General features: G+C 54.0%; 1 protein-coding gene across 6 annotated transcripts; it reads right to left on the bottom strand.

Annotated features, from left to right (window-relative positions):
- Positions 1-2,112: 2,112 nt before the first annotated feature.
- Positions 2,113-11,688, bottom strand: DTYMK (deoxythymidylate kinase). Of its 6 annotated transcripts, none has more exons than XM_060015439.1 (5): positions 11,533-11,688; positions 10,329-10,437; positions 6,801-6,891; positions 5,053-5,250; positions 2,113-2,391 (listed from the first exon to the last, which is right to left on the bottom strand). In XM_060015439.1, the coding sequence occupies exons 1-5, from the start codon at positions 11,660-11,662 to the stop codon at positions 2,281-2,283; spliced, it is 639 nt and encodes a 212-aa protein (XP_059871422.1). In that variant the 5' UTR covers positions 11,663-11,688; the 3' UTR covers positions 2,113-2,280. The 6 variants fall into 6 exon arrangements, with proteins under 6 accessions (XP_059871422.1, XP_059871418.1, XP_059871423.1 ...); XM_060015435.1 differs by having other exon boundaries at positions 2,113-2,387; XM_060015440.1 differs by having other exon boundaries at positions 5,053-5,178.
- Positions 11,689-18,185: the final 6,497 nt, after the last annotated feature.

The following is an 18,185-nucleotide window of genomic DNA, read 5'->3' as shown; positions in this document are numbered from 1 at the left end:
CAACGGGAGAGGCCACAACAGTGAGAGGCCCGCGTACCGCAAAAAAAAAAAAAAAATGCAGGGGAGCCTGATTTTGGGAAGACGCCCTTCTTCTTTCATAGACGGGGAGGGAGCAACTGCGGTGCCGGGTGGCGTGTTGGCTCCCTGGGCGGCGTCCCTGTAGGCGCCCCGTGCCTCAGCCGGTCACCCCCGAGCGGGTCACCAAGGATGTGAACAAGGGCCTCTCGCCCTGCCCGGGAAGTCCTGGTGGGACAGTCGGAGCGACCCCGGCCCACTCAGCTCACCGCTTCCGCCTGCCCACCCACCCTCCAGTTTGGGTGCAAGGGGACCAAGGCCAGAGGAGAGCAGGAAGCGCCATGGCTCAGAACCTGAGTCCTGGCCTCCAGAAATGGCCGCGTTGGCTTCTTGAGCTGTGACGCCCTCCACACGCAGGGGCCCGAGACAACACTTACCTCTCAGGGCCCTGGCGGGCAGAGGTCAACGGGGCTGTCCCCCTGGGGTCCCAGGGAACTGGCTACCTGTCCTTTCCGGCTCCTAGGAGCCCCCGCGTCCCCTGGATCAACTCCCGCCCCCCTCGCAGAGCTGGCATCGTCCCCTCTGACCAGGCCCCTCCCGCCTCCCGGGCTATCCAGGGTGGCCTCCCACCTCCTGGTTCCTTTGGCCAGGTGGGCGCCCTACTCACAGGTTCCAGGGGTCAGGACGAGGATGTCTCTGGGGGCCGTCATTCTGCCGGCCACGGGGCCCAACAGGCTTCTTTAGGGGAGGCCAGAGGGTCAGGGCGCCTCAGGACACGCAGCCCCGTCGGCGGTGCCGGCTGCCGCGGCCCTGGCAAGATGTTTTAAAACCCGTGCTGGGCTTACTGAAGAAAGTTTCAGCGGCCCGTTAATTTTGTGGTCTCCGGGGCCATTTCTGTCTTCACACCATCCAGCTGCCCGTGGGCCCCACTCAGCTCTGGCCTCTCCTCCCCTGGGCTCCGGCCTGCCCACCCACCCCCGCCTGCACGGCCGAGCCCTGAGAGAGTCTGCGCTGGGGCCTTCGTGGCCCCGCTCCTGGCCTGGGACAGAGAGCTCTCGTCTGGTGCCCAGCTCCCGCTCAGGGGCCCGCCCAAGCGTGCTCCGGGCATCCCACCCAGGCCCACAGCCGACGCAGCCTCCCTGACGGCCCGGTACTCTCAAGACCCCCGCCCCACGTTTCGTTTTCTTCACCTAGGACGTGGCCTTGGTCATGTGAAAGATCAAAAGGCAGGTAGATGGGAGGGTTGCCAGACCACGCCCGCGGGTGACCCTTGGGACTGCAGAATAAGTGGTCTGACCCTGCGAGCGGTTCCCAACTGTTTCTGTCACTGGGTCACGGGCCTCGAGTTCTGACCTCGAGTGCATGCTGCACGTCGGGGTGGACACAGCCAGGCCCTTCAGACGGACGGGCGCCCGAGGCCAGCCTGGTGTCATCAGCAGGCAGGACCCGCTGTGAACTGACAGCACAGCCATCCGAGTGCACAGCTCCAGCCACCCCCAGCGCTTGTGTCCTGTCCTCCCTTGAGGGCTGGGCTGCCCCCACCTGCCAAGCACCTGTGGATGGACAGCCACATCTATTCAACCTGGATGAGAAGGGACCCTGCCCGGTGCGGGGAGCGGGCGCCACTGCTGAGCTGGAACCCACTTGGCCACATGCGGGTTTTCCCAAGCCCTAGTCAGACTGTCTTGTGACACTTTAAACTGTCACATCCTCTTCTGCTCGGAATCCGGTCTCCTGGCACGCACAGAAGGGCGCTGAGACCTGTGGTGCTTTGCAGACAGGGGCTCTGCCCACCGCCCACTGCAGGGCCACTGCATCCTGGAGTAACTTCACAGGATGGAGGGACTACACACCTGCATTTCAGACCTTAACAGAGGGAACAGCAAAGCGAGCACTGGGCGTGCTCAGATAGCGACACTGCCACTCGGACACAGACTGGTCAGGCCGGCGCTCAGAGCCCAGGCACGGCTGATGCCTGCTGGGCCCGGGGCTGCCCACAACTGTTTTCATTTCATCTTTACTGGTGTCTGAAGACGTCCACGAGGAGGTCAGCGACCCTGATGGAACTGCCTGGACACAGTCATTGTGAAACTCCAGTCAGCGAAACACAATAACTAATTTATTAGTATCTTCGGGGCACAGGTGAGGGCAGGAGAGGCTTCCCCGCAGGCCACTCCCTGGGGGGTCCCGCTTCGCCCCCCCCCCCCGCCCCGGACACTGTGCACACGCGGCTCCTGCCTTGCGGCAGACGGGGGTCCCGTCCCTCTAGGTCCACAGCTGCCCCAGCGGCCTGTGTGCAGCGGCCCGGATAGCACCCTCAGACAGCACGCGGATTTCCCGGTGGACGTCCTCGATGCTCCTGGAGGCGTCGACTGTCTGGGCAGGGGCAGGGGGGAGAGACAGGTTAATGTTCTCAGCGGGTGGGGCAGCTTCCGGAGGGCACGGCTTCCGCTCCTCTGGGGTCCTTGACCCCCGGCCTCGCCTAGGGACAGTGAGCTGGACAGGCCCTTGGGACCGAGCCGCCTGGTCCCCCGGCTGCAGCCCCGGTCAGACGCTCACCTCCAGGGGACCCCGGTGCCGCCAGCAGAGGCGGCGAGGGCAGCACCCACTCCCGCCCCTCCACGGCTGCGCCCGGACCTGCCTGTACCGCAGGTTCTGCCGGGAGCCCAACTTGGGTCCGACTCCTCTCCCTGGTACGATGGGCTTCGTCCCGATAGCTGGCTGCCCCACCTTGCTGACACAAGGACCTTCGGTCACCGGGGGGCCAGCCCACGAGAGGAGCGACCCTCCACCGGAGGGAGGGACACATGCCGGGCCACATGAGGGAAGGCGTGCCTGGGAGGCCCCTCCTCAGGCAAGGCTCAGCTCTGGGCACTAAGAGCCTCTAGGCAGCCTCTGGCGCAGCAAACTCTGGAAAAGCTCCAGGGTGTAGACACGCTCAGACAGCTGTAACCGCGGCACAAAGTCTATGAGGAGCGACACCGCCTCCCCACGGGCCCCCCGGCCCCGCCTGAAGGTCACCTTGCCAGCCACGGCCCAGCTGCAGAGCTCTGGCACAGAACCATCCCAGGCAGCTGGCGGTGCGTGGCACCTCCCGTGTGGACACGTACGTGGACACCCCTCGTCCTCTGGGGGCCCAGATAACCGCCTCTATCTCTTCCTTCATAAAATGGAACCAGGGACACCTCAGGACACTGGGCCGGGACAGCACAGGGTGAGCCCAGAGGTCAATCGTAATGGGCCGGGACCGGGAAAGGCCGGAAGTGAGGGGAACTGATCAGAAGGACCCGGGGCTGGGGTGGGGGTCACCCAGGGGCCAGACCTGGGCCAACCTGCGCCTCCAATTGTGAGGAAAACAGGTTGCTGGTGAGTACGCGGTACAAACGTGAGTCCGTGCAGGTGTAAGCATATAAACGAACTGGAAGTCTATGAGCAGCGTCAAAGCACCACCTCAAAGCGGGACGCGGAGTGACTTCACCGTGAACTGCTTAACCCAGAGCTCAAGGGGAGCATCGCTGGAGCGCGACACACCAAGGGTGCGCAGCCCGTGACGGGGCAGCGACAGCCCACCAAGGACACACAACCTGATCCAATCACAAAGTCAATCTGAGGTTCGGCTACAAAGCGACTGTTGCGACCTTCAAAAAAGTCAAGGTTGAGAAAGTCACAGGCTGGAGGCCAGAGAGGTGTGCCTGTGAACCACGTCCTGTTACAAGGGTCACTAGTGGGACCGGGGGGTCAGGCAGTAGGAGCGGATCCATGTGACTGGCCCCATTTTGACAGGGAGGGGGTGTCAGGTACTAATTTATTCTCAAATGGTCCTGGAAGAGTTCCTTGTATCGTACTTAAAACTTTCCTGTAAGTTTGTGACTGCTTTAAAAATTTGAAAAATACTAAGAAAAATAAATTTTCAGATAAACAGAAGTTGAGAATGTTATGCCAGGAGACCTGCCCTACAGGAACATTAAAGGAAGTTCTTAAAGCTGCGGGAAACGAGACAAGACGAACAGTCAGTGCAGGAAGGAGAGGAGAGCGCCGCTGGCCTTCCCCTTTCACATTCCTGATGCTGTGAAGTCTTGTCGTGTTCCCAGCAGGTGCTGAAACGTAGTATAAATCAAGAGGAACTTACACCATGTAGAACTAGTTAAAAAAAACCAGAGAGGGACTTCCCTGGCGGTCCAGTGCTCTCAATGCACGGGGCAGGGGTTCGATCCCTGGTCGGGGAACTAATCCCACACACAGGCCGCGTGGCACAGCCAAAAAAAAAAGAACCAGAGGAAAACTCTGGAATTCAGTAGCTGATAGAACCAGCCAGCAGAGAGATGACAGGGATCTGAGGCACCGCACTGCAGCCCCCATCTGGGGAAAGACACGCCCTTCCTTCCACCCCCGAGCACACAGGAGACAAACAGAAAGGTCAAGGGTGTACTCCGGACCTGCACACAGAGGAGCCCCGGCCCTGGCCACAAACCAGCACCAGCCAGAGCAGGACAGCGGGGAGGCACAGCTGGAGGGCGAGGGAGAAGCACGAGGTGCCAGAACTGAGAACCCAAACCCTGGGACCTGCCCGAGTGGCGAGGACACTGCCAGCAGTAAGAGGAGCAGCGGCCGTGCCAGGTGGGCACGTGCAGGGAAGATGGACCGGGGCTCCGGGTCACGTGCCCTGAGGTGGGCGGGCGCCAGGCCGCAGGGACGGAGAGCAGGGCGGTGGCAGCTGTGGCGGGTGCGGGCCGCCTGGCGCCTGGAGTCAACGAAGGCCCCACGCTCGACCTGGTTGCATGGGAGCTAAAGTGCCGCTGCCTGACACCCACGGACTCGGCGTTCTGGGTGCTGGCCTCGCACAGCTGACGTCCAGCAGGGGACGGGAGCCCGCTGGACGGCCGGCTCGGCACAGGGTCCCCCGTGCAGGACGCCTGCTCTGGAGCCGCTGCCCGTGCGGCCCTGCCCTGGGCCAGCATCAGGGCACCGACCCACGTCCTGCACCAACCCCAGGACCAGAAAGTGCTGCCCCCAGGAGGGCCCGGGCACCGCGCCCACCTTCCAGGGCAGACTGGAGTCTCCCAGGAGCTGCTGGAAGCACTGCAGGGCCCGCTGCTGGAAAGGGCTGCTCTCGTAGCGTTCACGGCCGAACTCGCCCCTCGCGGCGGCCTCTGCCGGCTGCAGCTGCAGGAACACAACCAGGTCCGGTTTGGGGAGGCCCACGTCTGGCTGCTTGCACCAGTCCAGGGAGAAATTCTGGAGACGAAGAACCCAACCGTTACGGATCCAGCTTAATGCGGTCTCATTCCTGGTTTCAAAATTCATCGAAAAGGGGGAAAGGCGAGCTGACGTTTGAGGGGAGAGTTCTTACACAGCAGCAGCTCTGTCCTTTAGGTCTCCAGCGTTTTGCTTTCACTCACATCACCTTCCTGTGTTTTGACATGTGAATACGTTCACAGTGGACAGAACACCCCGGGGCCCAGGACGCGTCACTCAGGGCCCGGGACCGAGGGCATCATGCGTGCGTCCCACACCCTCTGGCCAAGCAGTGGCAGCAGACGAGCCAGGGCATCACTCCCTTCTACAGAGAGGGGAAGACCCCAATCCTGGAGACGCTCGCCTGCGCCCCGTGTGCTGTCTCCTGCATGTCCCCTCTCATTCATCCTCGCAACTCTAAAAATAGTGTCCCCACTTCTAGAGGAAGAGAGAGCCACACAGCTCTGAAGATTTAAAAGGGTTAGAACCGAGCTGTGGGCTCAGAGCCTTGTGCTGCCGGGACACCCTGACTGGAGAAGGGAGCCCGTCAGCCCTGCCCGAGCCTGCGTGCTTTCCACAGATGGAGCCGTGTGGCCGGTACCTCGGGGGACTGCCCTAAAGGAGGACCCAGCTAGCTCGTGCGGGAAGACTGGCAGGGTTAGAAGGCTGTCATTTTGCAGCCCTTCGTGAATTAGCCACGATCAAAGACGGTTACCACAAAAAGGAGATAACCAGGCATGCCGTGCCTCTTGATAGGCGACTCGGGAAAATAAAAAATTCAAAAATTTTAGCGGAAGGAAGAAAAGAGATGCAGGAACCTATGTATCGAGAGATTCAAGAGACATTTCAAGAATGGACCTTAACTGGCGGGATTCCGATTCAATCGAACTGTAAAAACACAAGACGGATCAAACGGCTCCTGAGAGCACTGGGAACTCTGCACACTGCCTGAATGATGACACTCTGGAATGGGTGAGACGAGGTTTCTGAAAAGCTGCTTTGGGGATGTGCACCGAAATGTTTATGAAGGGACTGATGATGTGTCTGGGGGTCACAGAGACCAGAAGCTTCTGAGGCAGGTGACGGTGCTGGGTGGCTTATTTTCTCTGCTGGTATATGTTTGAAAATTTTTAAATAAAAAGCAGGAAAAAAGGGCAGTGGAGTCACTGCCATTATGCCTGTGAAACAGCAGCTCCCTGGAACAGGGGGTCAGGAACACAGCACGAAAGCACCCCAGACACTCTCACCATCTTTTCCGCAAACAAGACGCTGGATGAAACAGGCCTGCCGATGGACCATATGTGTAAATGTATGATGTGAAATGTGTCGGCCAAATGAAAAATGCAGTTGTATCTATGAAAACCTGTAGCTACAAAAAAGGTTTCTCTTCTTGTCGACAAAGACCAAATTGACCTGGCGAACACGGGGATCTCAAACCGCTAGAGGCAGTGACATGAAGAGACTCGCGCTGCGACTGCTCTGTGCCCATGGGGACCACACTGAGTCCACACCAGGCACAAACCACGCGCTGGGGCCGGAGCGGCACTCACCTCCTTGGCGCTGGTGAAGGCGACCCCAGAAAAGGCGTACCTGTCCACGACCAGGGTGATGCCCTGGCTCAGCTTCTCCTTAATTAGCGGCCTACAAAAAAGAGGATCCTGTGAGCCATGGTCCTGGCTTCATAGGCCCTGAGTCTCATGCTCAAATCACCCTGAGGACACAATTCAATTCAGAAGCCAACATGAAGGGATCACGCGCGGGCAGCAATCTGTAGCCTGACTTTCATCCCCCAAGGCTCTGAATCTTCACTCCCAGCAAAGCCCAGCACGAAAAGACAACTTCACTAAAGGGGATAAATACAACTGGCATCGGCAGCTGTCCAGAGGCAGCTCGGCTGTCCGGGAGTGGAAGGGCCAGGCCCTGCGGGGAGAGGAGGGGCCAGGCCAACAGGAGGGAAGGCTGGACGTGGCCCGGAGGTGATGAAGGATGCTCCTGCATCCGCCTGGGAGCCAGGACACCCTCCAGCAGGAGGCAGCAGGTCCCCACCACCCTCCGGCCCCGAGACCTTAGCAGGATGGGTGCAGAGGCTTGGCATGGGCCAGAAGCACTGCTTGCACTTTGGGGAACAAGAGTTACGGTGAGAAGCTCACAGAACAGCACAGCGGGGGGCACCTCCAACAGTGAGACGCCATTCCCATCACAGCGTCATTCCTAAGTGCAAATTATCAACACTTAAAACTACCTAATCTTGTGAACAGAACACTGGTAGAATATGGCATGAGCACAGAAGATGCAACTGTACAGAGAGCGAGAAAGATGCCCCATAAACACCCTCCTGACACGTTGCTAACAAAGCAAAGCACATTGGGCACACAGGCGGCTGCCTTTATATCAGACAGAAGGTGAGTCAAGACAACAGGCATCTGCTGATTTCGTTTAGAAGTGAATGGGCCTGCTTGCCGACAGCGGAAGGCAGGGCTTGGATGGAAAGGGGGTGGGCAGGGCAGTGACCTTTCTGTATGATTCTGACTCTTAGAACCATTTCATGTTTTACATATTTGAAAACTGAAATCAACAAGAATGGGAAAAAAAAAAGAAAAACCTAAAATTGTATACAAAGTCAAATGAACCTACCCGTATCCCAAATGAACACAGTGGAAGGGCAAAGGCGTGCCTGAGATGTTTGGACACAGCACCGTGTGCCCCCATTCTAACAACAGAGCTGCAACCACCTGTGAGCCCCAGGCAGGCTTTACGTAGGTGAGGGCAGTGATCCTAAGACCAGCCCGTGGAGGGCAGGATGGGGCAGATGAGCCCGGGTGCTGGATGAGATGGCAGGGGTCAGACAGATGCAGGGGACGTGAACACATGCAGAAGCTGAGCAGATGTCGGTCTCTGAAGTCCACCCTCCACAAAGAGCAGAGAACAGCTGGCCCCGGCTAAAGCAGGAGGCACGGAAAGCCGCAATACCTTGTCAGGCCAGAAACACGTCCAAGGGACGAAGGAGCCAGCCTGAAGGGGTTCCCACAGGCCGAGGCTGGGACAATCTGAACAGCGAAATGACTAACAGTAGCGCTTATGACCCACTGATGATGGACGGACGGATGGACGGACACGGAAGGCAGGAAAGCTCTTCCTTACACAGAATGCCAGCTGATCGGTGTTGCGGAAATGACAGAATCAGAAAATCACAATAACAGACTCCAGCAGGATGACTAACCAACACAAACTAGGAGGTTTCATAGAAAGGGGATATTTTTGGTTTTATGAGTTCCCCTTTTGACTATTTACAACAGGAAAGAGAGTCACTTAGTGGAAGAGCCTGGCCAGCAGCCCCCTCACTAATCAGGGGAAACCCAAGTGGCCTCGCATCCCGCCACGATGCCCTCAAGAGGACCCAATGTCACTTCTGGGGTCTTCCTATCAAAAATGCAAACCCAAATCTACTCATGAGGAAACATCAGGTAAACCCAGCATTTCATAAAATAGCCCTTGATTTTTAAAAAGAGTGAGCAAATGGTAAAGCAAATGTGGCAAAATGTTACTAACCGGGGAAGCCTGGGGAAGGGCACCCGGGGGTTCTTGGCGCAGACTTCCTGACTGATTGCAACTATTCCAGAATAAAAAGTTTAAAAACAGGTAGAGAAGAACATCGCTAAATTGCTACGGAAAGTAAGAGAGATTGCTCATTTCCAGGAATTTAATTCCTGGATGGCCCTAGAGGATCAGTAGGTTTTGACAAACAGCCGGGGAGGGAAGTGGAGGCTGTTACCGCAATCGGTGCCAGGGAAACCGCGCAGCAGCTGGGAGGGGAGATGACTTCCACGACCAGCAACTGACCCGGTAAAGACGCAGCACAGCAAAAGGGCAGAAAACCAGGGGCTGAGGAAGTAACCAGAGTCCTCTCAGAAAGTGCTCCAAGCACCAGGGTGAACTCAAAACAGCCTAGGTTAACTGAGCACCCGTTCCCAGGCCCGCCCTGCACACGAGACCTGAGGGGTACTAGGGGCCACAGCGCTGCCCGGCATCCGACCTGTCAGCCAAGGACTTCCAAGTGTCAGCAAACCTAATCTGATGGCAGTGGCTGGAATAATCAGAAGGGGGAGCTGTGGCAGAACGAATGGCCCAGAGACTTGCAGGCCTGTGTCCTGGAAGCAGACAGCAATTAGGGAATGGAGTCAGAACTGTTTCTCATTTTCAGCTGCTCTGACATTACTTTTCTAGAAATCCACAAAAAGCGAAAATCACAACATTTATGTCAATAAACTCCAGATGTGTTAAAGACTGTAAACCTACCCTCATTCTCATCTAATACACGGAGGGGGAGGCCTTTCCAGACAAGACTACCGGCTAAGCCAAAGCCAGAGGAGAGCAGTGCCAGCTTGCCTGTGAGAGGGAATAAGGCACAACCACCTGAACGTCCGTCCACTGGCATCCCTCAGTCCAAGGTGGGGCAGCCTTTCCGGAGAGCAGGCCGCTGGGACGGGAGAGAAGAGGAAGAGTGCAGATCGGGAGGCGGCCTCAGGAAGCCAGCCGTGAGGTAATCTGTACGGTAGGGTCCCATTCATTCACGTTAAAACAAAACACCTCCGATGACATGTGTGTTACCTACATACGTGTGTAAATGGAAACAGAAGCACCTGAGAGCGGACCCCACAGGCACTTCGTCAACAGTTGTGCAGGGTGAAGAGGGAATCCACCAAGATGATGTAAGTCAAAAAGAGGGCGCGAGAGGGCACACCCCAACATAAACTCAACTTCACTTAATGATGTGTCAACACTGGTTCATCAAAGACATAAATAAGAGCATCTCTGGGCGGGGAGGAAGGGACGGGGGCATTGCGGGGGGCTCTTTTCTGTGTACCTAAAACTACCTAGTCTATTAATTACAAAAAGCTGGGAGCGGGGGGTGGGGAGAAGAAAAAAAGCATTAACTAGCTCTTTGGGATCCGTGACCTAAAGAACCTTGCAAAGGTACAGCCTCCAGCATGCTCTCAGCCACTCAGAAACAGAGCCGCATTCAGCCTTGGGGACAGGCACAGAAGCAGGGGGAGCGGCAGAAGGACAGGGGTGTTTACACGTGTTCCCAGCGGTTCGCAGAGAACAGCAGGTGCACCGAGTGATCTTCCACCTCGCTTTTCTTTTCCAAGTAGGAACTCAGAAGCTTGCCAATCTCAGTTGATCTTTCTAAAATAAAAGAGAACAACACACAAAAGTGAGGACAGGCTCTCCATCTACATTCGTAGTTTGTGCCAAATTTCGAGGCCCTGACCCAAGTCTAACTTTGAGTTTTATTTTACAACTTTAGACAGGTTCAGACCTTTTCCTGAGAAAGGGCAGCAGTGTGCAGACACACTGGGATGAAAAATGCTTTAGGAAGAAGGAACTCAGGTAGGAGGCAGCAACTGCAAAGGAACTGCCAACCAAGGGGAACTGGTACCAGGAGCTACCTCGATACCAAGAGAAGGATATTCAACTCCCAAAGTCGGCCCTCCACATCTGAGGTTCTGCATTTTTGCATTCCACCAACACAAGACTTCATAGTACTGTATGTTTATTGAAAAAAATATGCATATAAGTGGACCACTGCAGTTCAAACCCATGTTGTTCAAGGATCAACTGTATAAGATTTGTAGACTGGTTGGCTTAAAGATTAAAATGATAAATATTCAAAAAAAGCACTTTCGGACTTCCCCGGTGGTTGAGACTCGCAGGGGGCACGGGTTCATTCCCTGGTCAGTGAAGTTCCACATGCCACACAGTGTGGCCAAAAGGAAAAAAAACAAGAAAATTTTAAAAAGCATCCCCCCCCCATCTCCCTACCCCTGGTTTTCAAGATCAATGTTTTACCTTAAAAAATTAAAAATATGACACAAAACCCTTCACAGGGTAAACAGCCATGCAAGGACAGGGGGCGGGAAACCCAAGATAAAACGGAGACTTGGATTACAAAGCAGCACCTGGAAACTTTTAGGGGTCACAGATATACTCATTCTCTTGGTCGTGAAGACGCTTTCCTGGGTGTACATGTGCCAAGACTCACTAAACACGTGACTTTACTGCACATCAGCCGCGGGGCAGCTGCGCAAAAACAGAACCACAGACCACTGAGGCTCGGGGACCACAAGGGTGGTCCCCGCGCTCCGACCCGCGGACAAACGAGAGCGAGTTCAGCGCAGGAGGCCTTCGCTTCTCGTCCTCAGGAGCCGGCGAGGCCTCCGTGGCCCCTGGGTCCCCTCCCCGGCCCCCGGCATCCCGGAACCCCGCGCCCGCCGCGCCCACCCGGGAAGCGCAGCAGCTCGGCGCAGTGGCCCGCGGCGCAAAGCGCGTCCACCAGCTTGCGGCTCTGCGTGCTCTTCCCCGCACGGTCCACACCCTCCAGCACGATGAGAGCGCCGCGCCTGCCCGCCATCGCCGCGTTTCCCGCCTCCGCCACCACCCCCAGCGCAGCCGGGCCGCCCGGACCTCCCATTGGCTGCAATGGGCCGGCGCCCGCGGCGCGCGCCGGGATTGGCTCAGATGAGCCGGATTGGCTGGGACTAGTCCGGCGGAAGCGGCGCGACTGGCCCGACGGGGCCTCGGTCGCACCGCCTCTTCCGGGCCGGAAGCCGGGCGCGCCTCGTTCCGCGCGCGGGCCGCTGTCGTGGGCGCGGGCGGTCGTCCCTCCTCCTAAAGTTCGGGGCTGCGGCCTCGGGGCCCGCCCGCCGCCGACTCCCCGACGGCGGGGACCTTGAGGGCGCGCGCCCCGGCACCGGGAAGCGCTCAGTGAGGTTGGCTGCTGTCGTCTTAGGGGCGGTTCCAGGTGAGACCGCGTCGGCCGCCTTCTCGTCGAGGGGTCCCGCCCTCGGGCCTCGTGGCCCCGGAGGCCTGTCCCCAGGTACCGTCACGGTGGGGTCAGACCTCAACCTAGGGGGTTGGGGCGGACACCAGCGTTCGGCCCGTGCCAAGCTGAGAGCCGCGTTTCCCAGAACTGCCTCTGGAACGTTCGAGTTTGCCGAGGAGAAATCCGGAGGCAGCCGGAAGTGTGGCCGTGAACTTCAGGACTGCTCTCCAGGGAGCCTTCGTGAAGCACCTGCTCCCCTGCTGCAGACGAGAGACGGGCGAGGGCTCTCCAGGGCTGGGGACGGCAGCGGACCCCCGCGAGCTCTAGACCGTCCACCTCGGTGCTTGGGCTGAGGTCGTGGCAACAGTTTGCCTGACTTTCCTACCCCACCTCATTTGGTTCAAGCCCCTGATTTCCCGTGACCCCAGACACCTATGGTCGCTTGACGTTTTCCTGATGGACCGTTGCTTGATTTGGTTGTGGGTTCCGGAAAAGTGGTAGATTCTATCATTCCCAATTGTTGGCTTTCTTCCTTGATGTTGGGTTTGGCCCTGTGACTTCCAGGGCATCTGTAAAGTAACCAGAGCTGACTTTCAGGAAGAAACTTTAAAAGCTGTTGTGCGGGTCACCCCTCCCCTTCCTGCCGCCAGTGTGAGAACAGCATGTGCACGATTAGGGCTGCTTTTTCACCCTGGACCCTGGAATGAACAAACAGCCACAGCCAAGCCACAGCCATTGCAGCTGATAGGTGGCACCAGCAAGAAACACAGTTGTGATGCCGAGTCCACCGAGGCTTTGGGGCCCTTTGTTACTGCGGTACGACCTAGTGAAAGGTCGTTGATACAAACACTAGTACTTAACATTGCCTTTGAATTATGAGTCTGGTTCTGAAATTTTCATCTCCTTGCCCTCAAAAGGATGAGGGGATTAGGGATTACAGTACACAAGAGAACCCTCCTGGGGTTGGGCAAGTCCCAGGACAGCCTTGTACCACATCTGTAGGATGAACTTACCAGGCAGACAGGCAGGAACACGTGCAATACATCAGCTTGTGACCGCACAGCCTTCCTGGTCACCCATGGAAATGTGGGGAGCCTGGCTGCTGGGTCCTTGTATGCAGGGGATGCCCTTTTGATGGCAGAAGTTGCTAAACTGGCACAAGTACGGTGAAATTTCTTATTAAGATAAGGAAGCAATTTTGCTTCCACCTCTTCCAACATGCCTTTGACTGCAGGTACCAGAATGCCAGCCTAACTGGCTTAAATCACCAGGATGTCTAATCATCTCACATAACACAAAGTCCAGAGTTAGGCAGCCAAGAACTGTTTCTGCTACTCAGTGATGTCAGATGTTGGGTCAACAACTTACCAGTTCTCATAGCTTGTCCCTCGTGGTCACAGGGTGACTGCAGCACCTCCATGCATGCAGTCGTGACCTCACATCCCTGACGCAGGTACAGGAGAGTCCTTGCGTCCGTCTCTGTGCTTGCTACACTGAGAACCATCTCCGCAGTCTGCCCTGAGCAGTGCGAGTCTCCCCTGCCACGGAGGCCTGGTAGCGGGCACAAGGGCATCTACTTCACGGAGGAAATGCCAGATAGGGCGCTGGGCCTGAGTGTACTTGGGGCGAGGGAAGGGCCAGAAGCTGGCCGGAATTGCTGAAGCTGGCTGATGGGATGTGGAGTTTGTTAGGTCCTCTCGGCTTTTGTGAGTTTGAGACTTTGCATTAAAAAAGAGGCCCCATAGCTCTTACTGTCCTATTGCACCTTCCATCACAGGAATTGGTCAGACTTTGCTACTATCCATCAAAGACTTTCTCCCTGTTTTAGCTGGGTTGCAAGAGCAAAATGCCACAGGCTGAGTGGCTTAAACAGCAGAACATCTTCCTCACGGTTTTGGAGGCTGGAGGTCCAAGTTCACGGTGCCAGGAGGGTTGATGTTCTCCCTCTCGGTTGCAGGTGGCCACCTTCTCACTGTGTCCTCACATGGCCTTCACACTGTACAGCTGTGGACAGAGAGAGAGAGGTCTGGTTTCTCTTCCTCTTAATGATCTCTCAAATACAGTCACATTGTGGTTTAGGGATTCAGCCTATGACTTTTGGGGGGGAATATTCAGTCCATAGCACTCATCTACTTCCAGAAGAATAAGATTGTGCTGGGCACATCACTGCCCTGTTAGATGCCATCGCTCAGCCCTCCCTGCAGGTAGATGGGGCCAGGTGGCTAAGTTACTGCCAATGAGACGTGAGCAGCAGTGGTGTGTGCCCCTTCAGACGGTGGGCGGAGCATTCTCCCTCTCCCCCAACCCCCCGACCTTCTTGCAATCCACCCTTGACCATGAAGACAATGGCGAGGCCCTTTGGGGGCAGACGCCACGCTGGAAGGAATCTGGGTCCCTGAGTAACCCCGCGGAGCATGGCTGCCTGGCCCCTGGACTGTTAGATAAGAAATAAAATTCCTTCTGTGCTAGTGGATTTTGGTTGGGTTTCTTTGTTAGAGTAGCTTAGCCTTCCCCCAAAGCACTGGCTCTTGACTGGGGGACATTTTGACAGTCACAGCTTGGGGTGGGGTCTAAGAGCAGCTAGTGGGGGAGGCCAGGGTTGTTGCTGGCCATCCTACAAGCACAGGAGAGGCGCCCCCCTCCCCCCAGCAAAGACTTATTGGTCCCAAACTGTCAGTAGTCCCAAGGTTGAAATTTGTTATCAAAGATTTATCTAAAGTATTGCAACATACTGAAAGAAAAAGCATGGATGAAAAATGCTCTCTGCCGTATCAGTAAACAAAGGATGTTGCAGCTATCAAGCCGGCAGCTACTGCAGACACCCCTGATGGTGCACCCTGAGGGGATTCAGGAGGGAGAGAAGCGGGATCCTGGCCCTAGATAGTTAAGGTGCACATCAGAGGAATGATTTCAGTGAGCCCAGACTGTTGAATTTTCCCATACATAGAAAAGTGTTAACTCCATTAACTTGAGGTGTCTGTTTTCTTTAATTAACAGTACTCTTTTGATGTTTCGACTGCGCCGTTTTTGTTGCAAAAACTCTCATAGATCCTGGCTCCTCTCTTACCTCCTCAGAGCAGTTGCTCAGAAAGTCTGACAAATAAAGCTGAATTCTCAACTTTTAGGTTGTGCATTTTTTTTCAGTCGACAATAGTTAGGGAATCATCTCTCATTTTTGCAGTTTCTAAAACGGTCTTTGTAAGAGAATTCATCAATATCTGGGAGGAGTTATTTTCATTATATGATACAGGAAGACCACTACCCTTCAAAATAAAGAATTTTTTTTTTAGATGAAAGGCATGAAGACCAATTTCCCCATAGATAACAGTAAAGGACATAAAATGACAGAAGAACTACAAACAGCCAACAAATGTGTGAAAATCTGTTTAGCCTCACTTGAAATCAAAGAAACACAAAACACTGAGGTTTTTTTTCCCCCTATCATGTTAAGCAAAGATAATAAAGCCTGGTGAAATCTAGGGTTAACAAAAGTAGAAACATATGCAATGGAGTGTCAGTATAACCTTCCCCTCGGGCAATGCATTTGGAAATAGCAGCACTTAGAACACGCCCTTTGAGCCAGCAATACAATTTCTAAGAATCTATCTTGAAGAACTAATAAGACGGGACTTTCCTGGTGGTGCAGTGGTTAAGACTCCACGCTCCCAATGCAGGGGTCCCGGGTTCAATCCCTGGTCAGGAAACGAGATCCTGCACGCTGCAACAAAGAACCTGCATGCCTCAACTAAGAACCAGCGCAGCCAAATAAATAAATATTAAAAAAAAAAAAGAACTAATAAGACAATGTGGTAGATTAAGATGGCCACAACTGCGCTACTCCTCCGATTGAGAGGTGGGGGTCTACTTTCCCCTCCCCTTGAGTCTGGGTTGGCCCCAGACTCAACCAATGGAATGTGGTGAGGTGATGTCCTGGGATGACCAAGGTGAGGTCACAAGGGTCTGGCAGCTTCCACCAGGGCCTCCTGGAAATCTCCAGAAGCCCTGAGCAGCCACATAAGAAGCACAACTGGGCTGGAGAGGCAATGTGTAGGTGCTCTGGTCCCTGGTACCAGTTGAATGCAGCCTTCCAGCCACACCAGTGATCTCTACTGTATCACACAGAAGAATCATCTAACTGAGCCTTGCTAGAATGCCTGACCTACAAAAATTGTGAGCTCTAATAAAATGCTTCTTTTAAACCACAGAGTTTTCAGGTATTTTATTATGCAGCAGTAGATAACTGGAACATATACATACAGGTGTATGAACAAATGTTCACCAGAGCACTATTTATGGTAATGAAAGATTGGGAACAATCAAAATATTGTTCATCTATTAGGAGTCTGTTAAAGTATGGTACACTAACACTGTGAAATATATCGAATAAACAGAATGACATAAAATTGAGTAAAACATGGCCAGAATTTGTGAAGAGTATTGTTAAAAATGTAAATGGTAGAAAAGTGGATAGTGTGACACCAATTAAGAAAACCAACAGCTCAATTTAAAAACTGGGCAAAAGATCTGAACAGACACCTCACCAAAGAGATGTACAGGTAGCAAATATGCATGTGAAAAGGTGCCCAACATCACTTGTCATTAGGGAATTGGAAATAAAATGAGATACCTCTACACGTCTATTAGCATGGCCAAAATCCAAAACACTGACAACACGAAATGCTGGCAAGGATGTGGAGCAAGGATGTGGAGCAACAGGAACTCTTATTCATTGCTGGTGGAAATGCAAAATAGTACAGCTCATTCTGGAAGACAGTTTGGTGGGTTCTTTGTTTTTTTAAAATAATTAATTTTTATTTTTGGCTGCATTGGGTCTTTGTTGCTATGCTTGGGCTTTTCTCTAGTTGTGGCAAGCGGGGGCTACTCTTTGTTGTGGTGCACGGGCTTCTCATTGCGGTGGCTTCTCGTTGCGGATCATGGGCTCTAGGTGAGCAGGCTTCAGTAGTTGTGGCTCGCGGGCCCTAGAGCGCAGGCTCAGTAGTTGTGGCGCAGGGGCATAGTTGCTCCGCGGCATGTGGGATCTTCCTGGACCAGGGCTCGAACCCGTGTCCCCTGCATTGGCAGGCGGATTCTTAACCATTGCACCACCAGGGAAATCCCAGTTTGGCAGTTTCTTACAGTGTGACCCAGCAATTACAGTTCTTGGTATTTACCCAAAGGAGTTTAAAAAAATGTCCACACGAAAACCAAAACACGAATGATTATAGCAGCTTTATTCATAATTGACAAAACTTGGATGCAACCAACATGTCTTCAGTAGGTTAATGGAGGGACTTCCCTGGTGGTCCAGTGGTTAAGACTCTGTGCTTCCACCGTAGGGGGTGCGGGTTCAATCCCTGGGTGGGGAACTAAGATCCCGTGTGCTGCGCGGCATGGCCAAAAATAGGTAACTAAATAATAGGTGAATGGATAAATTGTGGAACATATAGACAATGAAATATTCTTTAGCGTTAAGAAGAAATGAGCCATCCAGCCACGAAAAGGAACGGAGGAAACTTAAAATGCCTATTACTAAGTGAAAGAAGTCAATCTGAAAGGGCTACATACTGTATGATTTCAACTATATGACATTCTGGAAAATGCAGAACTAAAAACAGTGAAAAGATCAGTATTTGCCAGGGGTTCGGGGGCAGGGAGAGGGATGAATAGGAGAAGCAGACGATTTTTAGGGCAGTGCAGCTATTCTGTATGATACTGTAATGGTGGATACTTAACATAATTGTACAACACAGAATCATTCGTAATGTAAACCATGGAATTTAGTTAATAATAATGTATCAGTATTGCTTCATCAATTTTAATAAATGTACCCCACCCATGGAAAATGTTTATAATAATGGAAACCGTGTGTATGTGTGGAGGGGGTGTATAAGAACTCTGTATTTGCTTCTCGATTTTTCTGAAAACCAAAAACTGCTCTAAAGTCTATTAATAAAAACACTTATCTACTTAAAACAATAAAAAGGTGGGTAGTGTGCAATTATGTACGCGAGCGCGCGTGTGTGCATTTTCACATCAAGCATTAAATGGGGCCAGAAAGGTTGCACCGAAACTGCTATCATTTAGATTGAAAGGTGAGCAAGATAATCACAGT

Source organism: Delphinus delphis, chromosome 7, assembly GCF_949987515.2.
Source record: "Delphinus delphis chromosome 7, mDelDel1.2, whole genome shotgun sequence".
Taxonomy (NCBI): Eukaryota; Metazoa; Chordata; class Mammalia; order Artiodactyla; family Delphinidae; genus Delphinus; species Delphinus delphis.
The sequence above is the reverse complement of the archived record's forward strand: the minus strand, read 5'-3'. Positions and strand labels throughout refer to the sequence as shown.

Bases quoted from the DNA above. Each gene is read 5' to 3' on its own strand.
- DTYMK (XM_060015435.1), bottom strand. From the start codon at position 11,662: ATGGCGGGCAGGCGCGGCGCTCTCATCGTGCTGGAGGGTGTGGACCGT. The intron at 10,438-11,532 runs GTGGGCGCGGCG...CTTTTATTTTAG, and splicing joins CGAGCTGCTGCGCTTCCCGG to AAAGATCAACTGAGATTGGC. The intron at 2,388-5,052 runs GTGGGCGCGGTG...CTGCCCAGACAG, and splicing joins ACTCCAGTCTGCCCTGGAAG to TCGACGCCTCCAGGAGCATC.